The sequence below is a fragment of the Ammospiza caudacuta genome, chromosome 3 (genome assembly GCF_027887145.1).
Source record: "Ammospiza caudacuta isolate bAmmCau1 chromosome 3, bAmmCau1.pri, whole genome shotgun sequence".
Taxonomy (NCBI): domain Eukaryota; kingdom Metazoa; phylum Chordata; class Aves; order Passeriformes; family Passerellidae; genus Ammospiza; species Ammospiza caudacuta.
The window spans coordinates 73,472,898-73,487,323 of record NC_080595.1 but is presented as its reverse complement, the minus strand read 5'-3'; the positions used below and the strand labels follow the sequence as shown (position 1 = coordinate 73,487,323).

Below are 14,426 nucleotides of genomic sequence, written 5' to 3'. Positions count from 1 at the left end.
TTAACATTATGTAAAAGCTTCAAGCACCTAAAATGAGCATCTAACTTCAAAAAACCTACAAGAATTGAACACATATTTGAAGATTGAAATCTTAAAAACATAAGTATTGTAAATCTCTGGGCTACAAGAAACAAGCCAGTCGTAAAAAGGTATTATGTCCATATGGATATGCTTCAGTAACTTGCATGCCTGAACATAGCTGATTTTAATTAAAGATTTTCTTATGACCACAGACCCCTAAAGCTTTTGCTGCTTAAGACAGAGGCAGACACATCCTTTCTTCAGCAAAATTTTCCGAAAATGACATTTTTTCCCAAGCTTAACTCTCATGTTATACATAAAGTGTCTGCCAACCACACCACATTCTTACAAGGGTATGTAGGACAATAGCTAAACACTATTTTAAAAACATCAAGGGAAAACCCAAACTACTTCTAGATTGCAAAGCTGTAAAATCTGATATCACAATGGCTCTTACTACTTCTAGAGAAATTTTCCCTGCTTTATAAGCTTTGTTTTGTTTTGTCAGCAGCAGGTATAGAAGTGAACATTAGCTGGCCCAGAAGACTCCTAAGACTTTCTTATAAAAACCTCTCTAAAGTCAAATGAATTCTAGTTGTAGGTGACAGTGCTCAGGTATTAACAAATGCCTGTGGAGTGACCTCATTCATAAATTCTGTCACCAAGAAATGGGTGCAGATCACAAGCACCCCTGATGCTGTCAGGGGGGCAGGAAGTGGAGGATGAAGACAGCTGAAACCCCCACCATCACTGGAAGAAAACAGCCATCTCCAGAGACAGTTTGCACAATGTCAGCATGAGTGCACAGGGAAATATCCAAATACAGCTCTGTCAATCATCACTTCCAATGGGAAATGAAGAACAGCTGAGGGCGCTCCCATTTTTCTATTGGCAAGGTCAGCTACTGCTTTGTTAGAAACTGTCTAGTTGAGAATCTATTTTATTAAACTACTTCCATGATTTAAACTGTGTTTAAAACAATCACCTCAGGAAACAAAAAACTCCTAGAAAATTTAACTGGGACTAAAATACATGATCACAACCAACAAGAAGGGCAGCTCTCAGTGACAGCACCAAGGATCCCCAGTACAAAAGCAACACTTACAATAACACAGTTTGATTTATCTCACCAAAGAAGATTTTTATATGAGGCTCAGCTGAAAACGTACTACAGAAATATGAATGAAAAACATGTCTTAAAAGTGCACAAACCCATTTGAAAAACCAAGAAGGAGCAGAAGTCAGAGACTCTAAACTTCAGCTATAGTTTGTAACACAGCCCATCATTTATTTCCATACCATGGCAGCTCTTTCTTAACCATCTGCTGCTGCACAAAATGATCCAAATGTCTGAATCATCTATATCAAACATTAATTCAGTTCTCAATGGGCAAATAATCCACAGAAACACATAGAAATAATTTTACATTGCATATTCAAAGTTTAAAATTAAGTAGTTCAAGAACTTCTATTTCACATAAATAAAATCCAGTGCAACCATGAATCACTCTACCAGCAGCAAGACCCTGTAAAACATTTCACACATGGTTCACATGAGCTTTCAGCAGATGTATTCATGCTTGCTGAACATGACAGGGCATGTTTTATTGGTCTATTAATACCTGTCTTCATTGCCTTTGGAGGAACAAGGGTGTCTGCAAATGGGTCAATAAAGCAAGCTACTGACTACTTTTATCATGACACTGTAAAAAAACAACACCTGGTTTTCAAAGAAAAGTTTGTAAACTTATCATAAAGATAAATATCTCTTCACATCTGTTACTTTTAAATCTCTCTGGAAAAACTTAGTATTTAAAAGAACAAAAGCAGTAAATAAGTAACATTGGCCTTCTTTCTAGCTATGCTCTTTTTCTCCCAAACACATTTTCCTATTCTTTTCACAGATGCTCTTTACTCAAATTCCATATTTTATGCTTTTCTTTAGTCTTGCAACAAAAACATTTGTTTAAAAAAAGTGAAAGATCTGGCTCTGCAGCCCTGTTAAAAGGTGGTTTACATAACTCAAAATACATTTGATTTACTTCCTATAGTAAAATAATAAACAAATCCATTACTTGTAGCACAGACTCATAGCAGACAGTTGATGGACATGTGCAGTACTCAAAACATTACTCTTCAAAGCAGGGCCAGGAACCAAATATCAAAGAAGAGTTGGCAGAGCACACTGCATTTAGCCCATCCTTTTCCAGAAAATAAACTAACTTTCATTAAAAACCCTACTGTGGTCTAAAATAAATACCTGTTAATTCACTGTTTGATACAAGTACTTGCTACTAAGGCCTTTATTTTTTAAACTTGTTTAACATATTAGGTATGCACAACTTTCACAAAATTGCATCAAAAATTCCTAACAGTGGAACATGTTGGGAATGGTCCTGTCTAAGATAATAGCCCCATGTTGACACTATAATGAGCTTTGCTAATGCACATTTATCATCAGCTACATATTCTGACAATAAGAAAAAAATCCCCAAAACCCAACCAAGTTATTTCTCCTCAAAGTCCCCCATGCTTTAAGATTACAAGAGCATTCTGGAAGATTAAGCACAAGAGCCAACACAATGAAGTCCCTCTCTTGATTCTGCTGTTTGACCTTGAGCTTCCTTGTATCTCTTACACCTGTCAAGTGAATTGACAGGAATATTAAAGTAACCCCCCCTCAGTATTTGTTAACTGATCTGGAATATTAAAACAGAGTGGCTTTATAGATATGACAACATTCTCTGAGTTAACAAACATTTTAGAAACCTTCAGCCTCCTCAAAGCTGGAAACAGAGACTCAGAGCACTGGGGGTTTTTTGTTAAAAATAGATAACCACAATCACAACTGAAGACCAGACTAGACAATTTTCAACTTTGCACTCACTAAGGCAAAATTTTTACTCCCAAATTAGACCCAGATTTAGGGAAGGCAAATGGGAACTGGGAAGAACGTCCTTCACTTGCAGAATTTTGGGCTGAGCAAGGATATTGCAGAAAACTGCAATAGTTTATCATATCATCCCTTTTAGCTCCAGGTTATAGTCCAACATATGAGCTTAATATTGTTAATGCAATATCTTGAACCACAGCAGCTGTTTGTTACTTTGAACATGAGTGACAAGCCTTAACCTTCAGGATGTGTCAAAGCCTACACTTCATAGTTTGTATTGTCACTTCAAATAACCATAAAAAGTTAAATATTTGCTTTTTCTTTCCTGGTTTTACACAGATCTAATGATTTACCTATGCAGAAAAGATAAAGCATGATCAAACAGAATATACTAAAATGGGACAGCTGTAGGATTGCACGTGGCTGTGCAGAGGAAAAACAGTGGTAATGGAGCTGTCAAATAATTATATCCATTATATGTATTCAGGAGTAAACCAGGTCAGTCTTGTTAGGTCAAATAATTCTTTGAACTTTCCTACTGGGTTATCCAAATGAAGAAGACTGAAACTTTTTTTTTTTTTTTTGTAAACATGAACTTAGGGTCTCAGAAAAGAAAGGTTAACTTTGCAGAGATATTTTTGTCTACCATTCAGGTAGACATTCAGCAAAGTTCAAAACAACTTGGTGCTAAGTTAATTTATTTTATGGTACTAAAGAGCTTTAAAACAACTGCATTAAGGACATTTAACATATGAAATACAGTTTTCTTGCCTCAGGGAAAAAAAAAAAAAACAAGGTAAGAAGACATCCTTCTGCTTTTCCAAATTTAGGAAATTCCCAGCAATGAAAATACCACTACAAGCATCCCTCTGCTCTATTCCTAAAAAGAAAAAGAAGTTTGACATTAGAGATTTAGTTGTGGAGCAGATTAAAGCATTTGTCTTACCTCTGGGAAATGCAGTTCATAATTTTGTTTCAATCAAATTGCAATTAGGGAAGGAGGGAAGATGCACAAAGGACACAAATAATAAGACAGACTAACAACTGAACTAGTCTGTTTGCCAGTCTTTGCTAGAGAAACGTTCAGAACATGAATGGGACACTGCCTCAGCAGAACAGGGTGAGGAAAGCAGCAGGGATATGTCTCAGCATAACATGGAACTAAATTTCTCAGAGAACTAGACAGAAAAAATTAAAGCAGATGCCACAACTTGCTGTAGGTCTCATCAGAAGGCACACACTACCCATTATAAAGGCTGAACTTCAGGCACTGTCATGTAAGTGTCTCTATTACACCACCACACTAATTGTGTTTTGAGTTAACTGGGTTCCCCTTAGGAAGGGTACAGTGTACTTGCAACTCTCCTTAGACAGAAATAGTCACTGAAACAAAATAAGTCTTTGCTATTTGTAACTGGGCCAAGGCAGGGTAAATGTCATGCAGCTGCACTTAGTTTATCTCACACTTCCCCTTGCAATCCACACATGTGGAGGACTTCAGTAAGGCAACAGAAAATAGAAAAAGAATGATTAAGGAAGAAAAGATAAGGATTTTCTGCAGTGGCAGGAACCCAAATGAGTCCACAACATTTCTCACTTACAGAGAGGCCATGGTTTCAAGAAAATGCAGTTTCATTGCTGAGATGAACCTGTAGAGCTTTACTTCTACACATGAAAAAGTTGAAGTAGATGAGTGTTTTCTAAATATACCTAAAATCTACTTGTGTTTAGAAACCTGCTGGAATATGGAAAACAACATTTCAACTATTCTTGGCAAAAATCTCAAAGATGTCATCTATTTTAACATATAACCCTGAGCATGGTCCTTGGGAGCAACACTGAAGGCTGAGGTCAGTTTATACACAGGGTAAATACAGCAGGTGCAGAAGCACCACCAAGTTCCCAGCGCTGCCCTCCTGCCATGCCTCCACCCAGGATCCACTCCTGAGAGGTGCCAAAGGACGTGCCAGGCATGCCATCCTTTCCATGCATCCCAGGAGCTGTGGGCACCTCCTGAGTGTGCCATTACTGCTGTCCTGCTGGAGGCTCTCACTCAGCTCGGCAGCGTGATCATTCCCTTCCCTGGCTTCAGTCAAAATGAGATACACCTCAGCAAAGTTTGTTTTAGTGACATGGCTTTGCTGCTGCAGAGCAGGAGAGACAGAGAGTGTCCAGGGGAGCAGCACCCTCCAGAACACAGAGCTGTTGTGCAGTGGCACTCTCCACCTGCCCACTGTGGTTTGCTTGGGGCAGAGGCATCAGGGCAGGCATCTGCTGCAGCAGCAGCCCATGAGAACAGCATTTCACCATGCTATCAATTTTGATACATATGACAACACAGCAATAGTAAACTAGCGCTGCAATTTCAGTACACAACACCTGCTGAACCATAGGATTCCGGTCTCCAAGGCACGTGAGACGACGCCACTAGAAGTGAATCTATCTACCTCAGTGGACTGCAAGATCGATACTCACATATATACAGTGCTCATCAGTGACTGAAAACTTGCTATGATAAAACCTGTAGACGTCATGGCAACTTTAAATTACTGATTTTTTTGCATGTGCTAAGACATGCAATAAAATGAAAAAAATTTAAAAATCTCTAGTTTGAAAGTAAATGAAAAAATGAAAATTAAAAAAACTCTTTGCTCTAACATGCAAGCCTACTCAAGAATGGTCTCTAGAAATTCCCTTAAATATTCTAGTAAAGATAAAAATACCTACATCTGATTTGACCAATTTTCATTACTGTGCCTGCTGAACAATAACACAGAATATCTGCAATTGCCTTTGACGAAATACAATATTATTTGTTGCGAAATGCTGGCAGCTATTATCTTGGCCCATGCTGACATCAGAAAATACGTGCACAGTGACTTCTGATGGAGAAGAACACAGAACCACGCTCCTACCACTCCAGGACAAAACTCAGAAGAAAGGACATGTCATAAATTCAGGAAGAAGCATTGTGTAAACCTCTTTGGGCTTGGAAACAACAGGTTTGATATGAAAATATTAATGATGTAGACAACATTGTAATGAATACCTCTAACAGAACCTTGGCTAGGAACCTCTGGAAGCATTTGGAAAGCCTGCAGTAAGATGTGCCTAGAGCTCCTAGTAATGACACGTGACAGTATTCTATTAAGCACTCACAAAAACAAAATAATTCCTCCTTGAGCACTTCCAGAAACATCTATCAGAGCTTACAGGTGTCATAATGATGCTACTGCTGAAACACACCAGGACTAACAACTCTTGTACTTTCTCCCTCCTTTTAAACAGGTGAGAAAGTCATTGTATTTACAGTAGTCACACATTAATATCACTAAATGCCTAGGGTACATAAATCTAGTGAAATTCTTACCTCAGATGATTTTGAGTTTTCATAATATATCCCTTGAACTAAGTCACCAATAGCACTTGAAATGAGTTCCACAACCTGTAAAAGAAAAGGAGAAAAAGCCTTACATCTTTAATCATCACCAAATTGACTAACAAAGCTACTGCCAGATTTCCAGAGAGATAAACCACGAAGAAAGCTAATTGTGAAAGACTTCAGGATTTACTGAGATATATTCTGTGATATGTCTCTGCTAAAACCTCTACTACAGTAACTCTTCTATCAAAGTTTTAAGTTAATATAAATGAAAAACAAGACTTGTTTTTCCTACAGTGTGAACTATAGAGTGTATTCTCACAAGGACGTTCACAGAACTAATAAATCCCAGTTCATGAATATGAGACAGTACCTCATCTGGGCTTTGTTTTGTTTTGTTTTTTTCGTGCCAAGTAAATACTTCACAATACCTCTCCTTGGGAGCTGTTAAAATTCTAATCTTCATGGCTAATACAGAAAAGTCAGAATCCATAGAAAGGTAACCTTTCAAATGTGATCATTTGGTATTCAGGTGCCATGGGAATGCACTGTGGATGTATTTAGTGCATGGCCTGAGGCTCAGCTGTACCACATACACTGAAAGTCTGCAACATGGGAATGTTTAAATCAGATTTATCAATCTGTATTATCTTCAGGGTTCAGGCTTTTTATTTTATTCAAGCGAAGCCTAAAAATCTGAACTTGATCCAGAATGTAAAACAAGTAGTCCACGGTCTCCCTGGAACTACTGTAAAATTTTAAGTTGTGCACATGAACTGTCTTAATTGGAACAAAATACTCAGATTTATTGTAAAATTAAATGCAGGCATTTCAAATAAGCACACCTTAAGGCTACCTCTGGTAGCTCACAAAGTTTTAATTTCTTGAATGTTTAATTTCCTATGCATATGACTCTATATCTGATTCCACTTTTTGCTTCCTAAAATTCAATGTAGTTCTTATTGAATTAAAAGATTTAGTTTCAATTTTTATCATTCTTGTAACTGAAGACAAGAAGTCAAATGATAAAAGCCCTAACAGAAAGATATTCTAACATTTAGGCATGCTTTATTTGATAATAAAACCACATTTGTATGCTAGTTTTGAGTACTAGGAGAAAGGTTGTGTTTTCTTTCTTTTAAACACTGGTTCATATACATATTCATATACACAGAGCAAGCGCTAACTTTAGAAATGGTGCTGATTAAAAGTCATGTTTTTTCATGCAATGCATATGGGTTAATTTGCAAGACCTACAAAAACAGCCTGAAAAAAAAGAAATCACATTGCCCTTTAGGAAACTAGACACCGAAGAAATATTGTAGCAATATGAGCTTTGAAGGAACTGAAAGGACAATGATCCGACAGTGTTACCAGATGTGTTGAGTTATTTAAGGGGGGGTACAGAGAAAATGAGGGGCTCTTTTTTTTTTTTTAACAACAACCCTCACGCCCCCCCCCCCTTTTTTTTAAGGTATCAGATAAGCCTTATTCCCAAATCCAGGAGGACTGAGTATCGCCAATAGGTCTATGAAAGTCTGTAACTAAATGCCCAGGATCAGATTGTATTACAGTTTATACAAGCAACATCCCCAGATTCTTCTGATGGCTAGGACACATAATACAGATCAATCACTCACTCAAAAATGTTATGGTTTGTGAAATGGTCTGAGCTCAGAGACCTACACTGGTAATACGAAGAGGAATTTACAAAGACACAGAGTCCTACTCTAAATGTCAAAGTGATAGTATGAACTTTTAACAATGCAGCTGGCTCTGGATAACTAGACCTTTTACTCTCATGCCTGAAACTCTAGACTGAGCAGGACCCTGTTTTGGGGTTTCTTTTTTCCACCTCTCCTCCCTCTTTTTAGTGCAACTCTACTCTCCAAGGCAATTTTAACTGGCTTAACACAAGCTTGGTGAAATATTTGTGAACAATTGTATCTCTTCCTCTAAGAGTTTATAAAACATCTCAGGAGAATGACATAACAACTATTTAGAAGAATCTTTATTATGTTAAATACCATTTAGTCACATATTGAACATTATATGTGAGTGAGAATTTAGTATTAATATTACCCCTCTTATTTCCAAATATATATAAAAATACTTTTCAGGTAATGTAAGGCTATACAGATCACTACCAGGAATGAAATTCCAGTTTCAAGAGCACAGTGGGATGCTTGCATGAGGCTCTGTTACCTCACCAACCCTTAATCTGATCTATGAAAAGTATCTCCTGCTTAACATCAGTGGCCTGGGGTCCTGAGCACTGGGGAAAGAAACAAGAAACGAGGAAACCAGGCAATTTTCCTCTGCATCCCAAAATGACAGAGGAAGAAAAATTATTACAGATTCAGTAGTATTCATGAAATGATACAGTGTCTAGCTCTTATGCAGCACTTTTCATCAGAAAATTTGAAAGCAATCAACATCTCCTGTTAAATTTATTCCCTACTGTTTTATGTAAGGGGAAAATGGCAACAGTGAACTGATTTTCCAGAAAATCATGCAGTCTGCCAGCATAAGAGCAGCAAAAACTATCCAAGCTGTCTTATTCTCATTGCTGCCTTTCTGCCTGACCAGTGCTGACATTTCTGAGATGCAAGTCTGAGGAGAGAGGAAGTTAGATGAAAAATGAAATGCTCTCAACTGCTTCTCTTCTCATTTGACAGTTGAGCTCCATTTTAAAAAGGTTCAGAGATGAGGGAAGAGAAGAAAGAATTGCCAGAATTAGTGCTTGAAAACAGCAAATCCAAAAGATACCAAAGGCAGCCTATTCATAATCTCTCTTCCCACTGTGTTCCACTCCTCAACAGGTTTTTGAGAAGCCTGGTTCCTCGGGATGAGCAGGAGCAACCACACATTGAGAGAAAACAAACTTCCATTGTATTTTTATTTTCTACTCTGCATCAGCATCTTCCAAAGTGCTGTTTTCTGCTCCTCCAGTATCCCCATGACTGGGTATTGCCCAGGGGATGACCCATTACTTGCAGGTGACAAATGCACATGCAAGTGATTCCACACCCTTTAAACACACTTTGCAATAGTTCTGAAATGTCTTTTTTTTTTTTTTCCTGAGGTGGAATTACTTCAACACTTTTTGTAGGGATGTGATCTCTTCTGCTTTTAAAAAGTCAACACAAAGGCCATCAGTTTAGGATGAATACAGGGAAAAGAGATGGATTGTTAAAGCTAAAATCTCTCCTACTATTTAGGCAGACTAAGTGGATAACATGGTGTAAATTCTGGACGAAACCATTTGATTGCTCATTCCACAGCAATGTAGAACACATGCTCTGACCTCTCCAATTCATTCAAATATAAAATAGTCCAAAAGACTATGCTGTGTTTCAGTCCCAGAAGAGTTCTATAGGGTTAAAGAGCAGAAATTTGGTGAAATTTAATTTACCTTTTTCTGGTGCCCTAACTTGTTTATCAAAAAGGCACAGCTTTAGCCCTTCAAGACTCTTTAATTTTACTTTGAATCTAATTACTCAAGCTCAAAATTTCTATCTATTACTTGAAGAAGTAAATTTACTCAGGAAATCCAATCAATGACTTAATGAATGTCCTCCTTCATTCTCCTGAAATCAGAATTTTGTGTATTTTCCTGAGGACTTATGCATAAGAGTTCAGAATTCCCAAAGCATCACACATGGTGTCACATGGGGCACATGGTCACTGTTGCAGGTACAGCAGCCCAGTTCATGACTGCAGTTGACTGTCAAGGGAGATTCAATTCTGTCTAGAGAAAAAGAGGTGTATTTTAATGGAAGTGAAACTCTGTGCTAGAAGGAATGCAGGGAAACCACAGAACACATTTTGGTACAATACTTTCTCCAGAGTTGAAAGACATGATTCAGACCCTATCAAGCACAGTAAAAAGAATGGATTTCGAGCCCCACTCATCCTTCACAAGGTTTTTAAACAACCTGGATGAAAAGACAATATTGGTGCCATCAATTCAGCAATGCAAGCACTTTGCTCTCTTAACTTATCTACAAAATACTTTGTTTAAAGTTTACTGCAACATAATACAAAACTTAGGGGTTTTTCCCTGGTTTTCCTTCTGGTTTACAAAAGGAATGAATCTGAGCTCCATTCAAAGAATGGTCATTTTATTTTAAATTCAGCTGAAATGGAACTGATTACACTATTTCAGAGTAGCAATGTGGTGTCTCTCCAGACTCTACTGGATATTTTCAATGGAAACATCACAGAAAGGATGAAGCTCTTGTGGGAAGACAGGAAGCAGCACTAGGAAGAAAAGAGCAATGGATATAACTTTGTTCTTCATCCCTCACAATTTCTATTTGACAAACTTTCACAGCTTTGCCAAATTCCTTCCGAGAAGGACCACAAGTAATTCCTTCCATCCTTATGTTGAAACAATATCCTTTCCTCACACATCTGCTATTGGCAGATCCTAATCCTGATGCTGATGCATAGATTTGAAAATGTAGCAGGACTTCTCCACAGAAATAAAGAAAATGAGATAGTCAGGAACCATTAAATACACAAATAAAAATTCCTTCAGCTTGCACTTCCCTCCCCAAAGAAGCACTAGTTTGAGAAATACTCCAACACTCAAAAATTCCACAGAAACTAACCCAAAACCATTGCAACACTAGGATGCTAAAGCCAAAACTCAGCAAAGAGAGCTGATTTTGGATTTTGATTGTTCAATAATGCCTTTAAAAAAAGTGGGGGGAGGGGGGAGTGAAAACTCTAAGGAGTTCCAAGAACAGTGAAATTCAATTTTCTTTCCTGGCAATCTCCTCAAACACCATTAGTCATACAGGTAATCAAACGTGCCAGCCTAGAGAATGGGTTTTTTTAATCTAATGTTTATTGAATCCTATTGGATTTATTGTTTGAAATCATCTTGAGCTTTACTGTCTTTTGGATCTGGCTCTCTCTTCTTAGTGAACACACAAAAAGGACAGTGATTTGCCTTTCAAGCATTAAGTGGTCTTGGAAAACAGAGTTATGGCTTTCTTCATTCTGTTAATGATGAATTAGTAGCAAACTACAATATAACAATACAGTGTAAACATATCATCCAACCCTACTACTTGTTAAAAAGGTGCTTCTAAGACGTTACAAATAATCAGCAGCTGTCAATTTGAAAACTGCCAATATTGTTAAATATCTACCTTAAGGTCAGTCTGCCTTAGGGATTTTCACCAGTGTTAAGTTACCCTTTTTATGCTGATGCAGCACTATCTACAGAATTGGATTTCATCAGTGTAAAGACTTTTAGTGTATAATTCAGTCATTTTCCTTAAGGACAACATAACCAACAGAAGAAATATAATTTTCCTTGTCTACTTCCACATGATACCTTACACAGTTTCTTAATACCTTTGCAGATCCACAGCAGCAGATCCTTGCACTGAAGTGCTGAACAACTGTTGCTGAGTGGCCCAGGTTAGAGAAATACCTGATTGCTGATGGGTAATTTAATTACAATTTTGTTCTATATAAAACAGTGAACAAAGAAGGCATAATGACTACAGGGTTCTGTAGATATAAACACGTCCCCATCCATAAGTGGTGCAGGAAAGCATGGTTATAAAATGCTGCTCCCAGTCACGCTGCTGCAGACCACCATTAAACTGGGATATGTTCACAGAGGAACTGAGGATTAAAGTGAATAACACAAATTGTACCTGCAAGTAGCATCTACTATTTCAAACAGTCTGTACCTGAATAAACGTGAATCAGAAGTAAGTCCATTTAGCATCTGACAGAGGGAATCAACTTAATGAAGCTGCAGATGTTTGTTAAACTAACAAATCAACAACCTCCTTTACCTGGGATAGCAGCAATCAGACTCTAGACTCCAAGTGAAATGCTGTTGAATTTCAAAACACTGATATTAACAAGCAGATACAGTCCATTGAGAAATTCAATATTCTTGCTAGCCAACAGAAGTCAAATACATCAGCATTTAGATTAAAATTACAATTAACTCATTTATATTACTGCTAAAATTTTATGCATTTTACCATATTATTACACTGAAACCACTCCAGATGTTACAGCACTTTTACAAAAAATGCTGCCACAGAAAGGTTCATTTTAAAGACAAGCTTTACAGCAGTGAAAAAAGAAGGGAAGATATATAATCTATTGCCCTACTTACATGGTGCATCGATTTTAGCCTCTCCTGCAGTACAATGGGTATAAACACCTGATGAGAAGGAATGCAGAAGAGGGAACCAAATTCTCCTCAACAGTGCCCACTGACAGGATGAGGCAACAGGCACAAATGAAAACATGAAATGCAACCTGGATACAGGAAAACAGGCTATTGTGAGGGCATCCAACAATGGATGCCCAAAGGGGTTGCAAAGTCTCCATTTTGGGAGATATTTAAAGTCTGTCTGGACATAGTCCTGGGCAACTGTCTCTAGCTGACCCTGCTTGAATGAGGGCTTTGGACTGCACAGACTCCAGAGATCCCTGTCAACCTCAACCATTCTCTGACACCAGCAGCTTCTGGAGGAGGACCACAGCTGATTTTACATATTTACATCTGCAGCACCAACAACAACTTTCCTCACCTTTGAAATAATACAGTCAAGGTTACACAGCTGTATTTGACAAATACACTCTTAGGTAAGAGTTAGGTTTACTGATTGAACTAGGAGTAGATTTCCCTATTATAAATAGCTACATTCTTGGGAGACTAAGAAAGCCTATGCAGACTAGTCTCAGACTCTTATTACTATTGCTAACAGCCTTCAGTTGCAATCAAATCATGACAAAAATATATTTTCACTTTTTAAAAGTGTATTGTCTGTTGAAGCCATACTCCAGATGTACAGCTGATTACATACCAGCCACTATAACCTCCAGTCCTGTAAAACTATATATTAACTGCCTTAACTGTCATGAAAATCCACCTCTAGAACCAAATACCCCCCTTACATCCAAAGATGAAAGTTAGTATATATTAAATACTCACACACAAAATAGGTCTGTTTCAGCTAATACTGGGACAGCATTTCACCCAATACAGATCTGATTGCATTTGATCCTCATACACACACACTCAATAGGAATCTTCCTACGTTTGAGAAACAGATTTCAAATAAAGCCATGAAAACAAAATTTAGGATCTTCCATTTCTTCAGCCATAAAGAGAATGAAGCTGACATTGCAAATATAATTTCTGGAGGTCATCACCTTTCCTAACCTAATCATAGAATCATTAGGTTAGAAAAGATCTTTAAGATCATCAAGTCCAAACTAAGCCCAGGAGTTTCAAGCCCACTGCTAAACCATGTCTCTAAGTGTCACATTTACGCATCTTTTAAAGACCTCCATGCATGGTGACTCAACCCTGTGCAGCCTCTTCCAGTGCTTTTGTTGAAGAAATTTCACTGGTACTCTCATTTCATATACCTGCTCTGTGAAAATTCTTTTTAATTTTATAATTTGTGTAAGGGATAAAGCTATTTAGCAATGAATTCCTCCATGATGATTATTCACAGCTGTGAAAGAAAAAGCTGTAACAAACATCTCTGTTTGAGAAATGCAGGCAGTGCCAATACCTATTGTAATTTAGTGGTGAATGAAGTAGCAGAACTGCTGGCTTTTGAGAGGCCTTTCCCACAGTATGCAACTCATGCAGAATATAACATCATATACTCAAAAATTTTCATTGTTTCAATTTCTTAGAATAAATTTTGTTTTCTTTTTAATATCTATTTGCTACTATTCTGGTATTGATCTTGGATACATATTCTTGTCAACAGTCACAGAAAGATTAAATCTAGACACTTTTTAATGTTTGTCTTAAATCTTTCAAAGGGAATTTCTCTGAAAAGTGAGGGTGTTTGACTTCAGAAAAAAGAAAAAACTTTTATTCCAACATTTGGCTTTAACATTCAATTAAATTTAGATGTATATATATACAAGTATATATATATATATATATATATATATATATATATATACACACAGATATAAACACACACATATACATATTTAATATGCACATATATATCTTAAGCCTGTAAATATTTCTGACTCTTTAAGTATTTGTGTTCCCCACTAGATAACTACCAACTCAATGCTGCACATTAAGGAAGCAAATGTAAGAGGAAGAGACCC

The 14,426-nt window shown here is 37.3% G+C and overlaps 1 protein-coding gene across 1 annotated transcript in view; it reads right to left on the bottom strand.

The window, feature by feature from the left end:
- Positions 1-14,426, bottom strand: part of PDSS2 (decaprenyl diphosphate synthase subunit 2) — a 111,349-nt gene that overhangs the window by 19,953 nt on the left and 76,970 nt on the right. Inside the window, exon 4 of the mRNA XM_058801748.1 lies at positions 6,285-6,359. Within this exon, the coding sequence (XP_058657731.1) occupies positions 6,285-6,359 (75 nt within the window). The remainder of the gene's footprint in view (positions 1-6,284; positions 6,360-14,426) is intronic.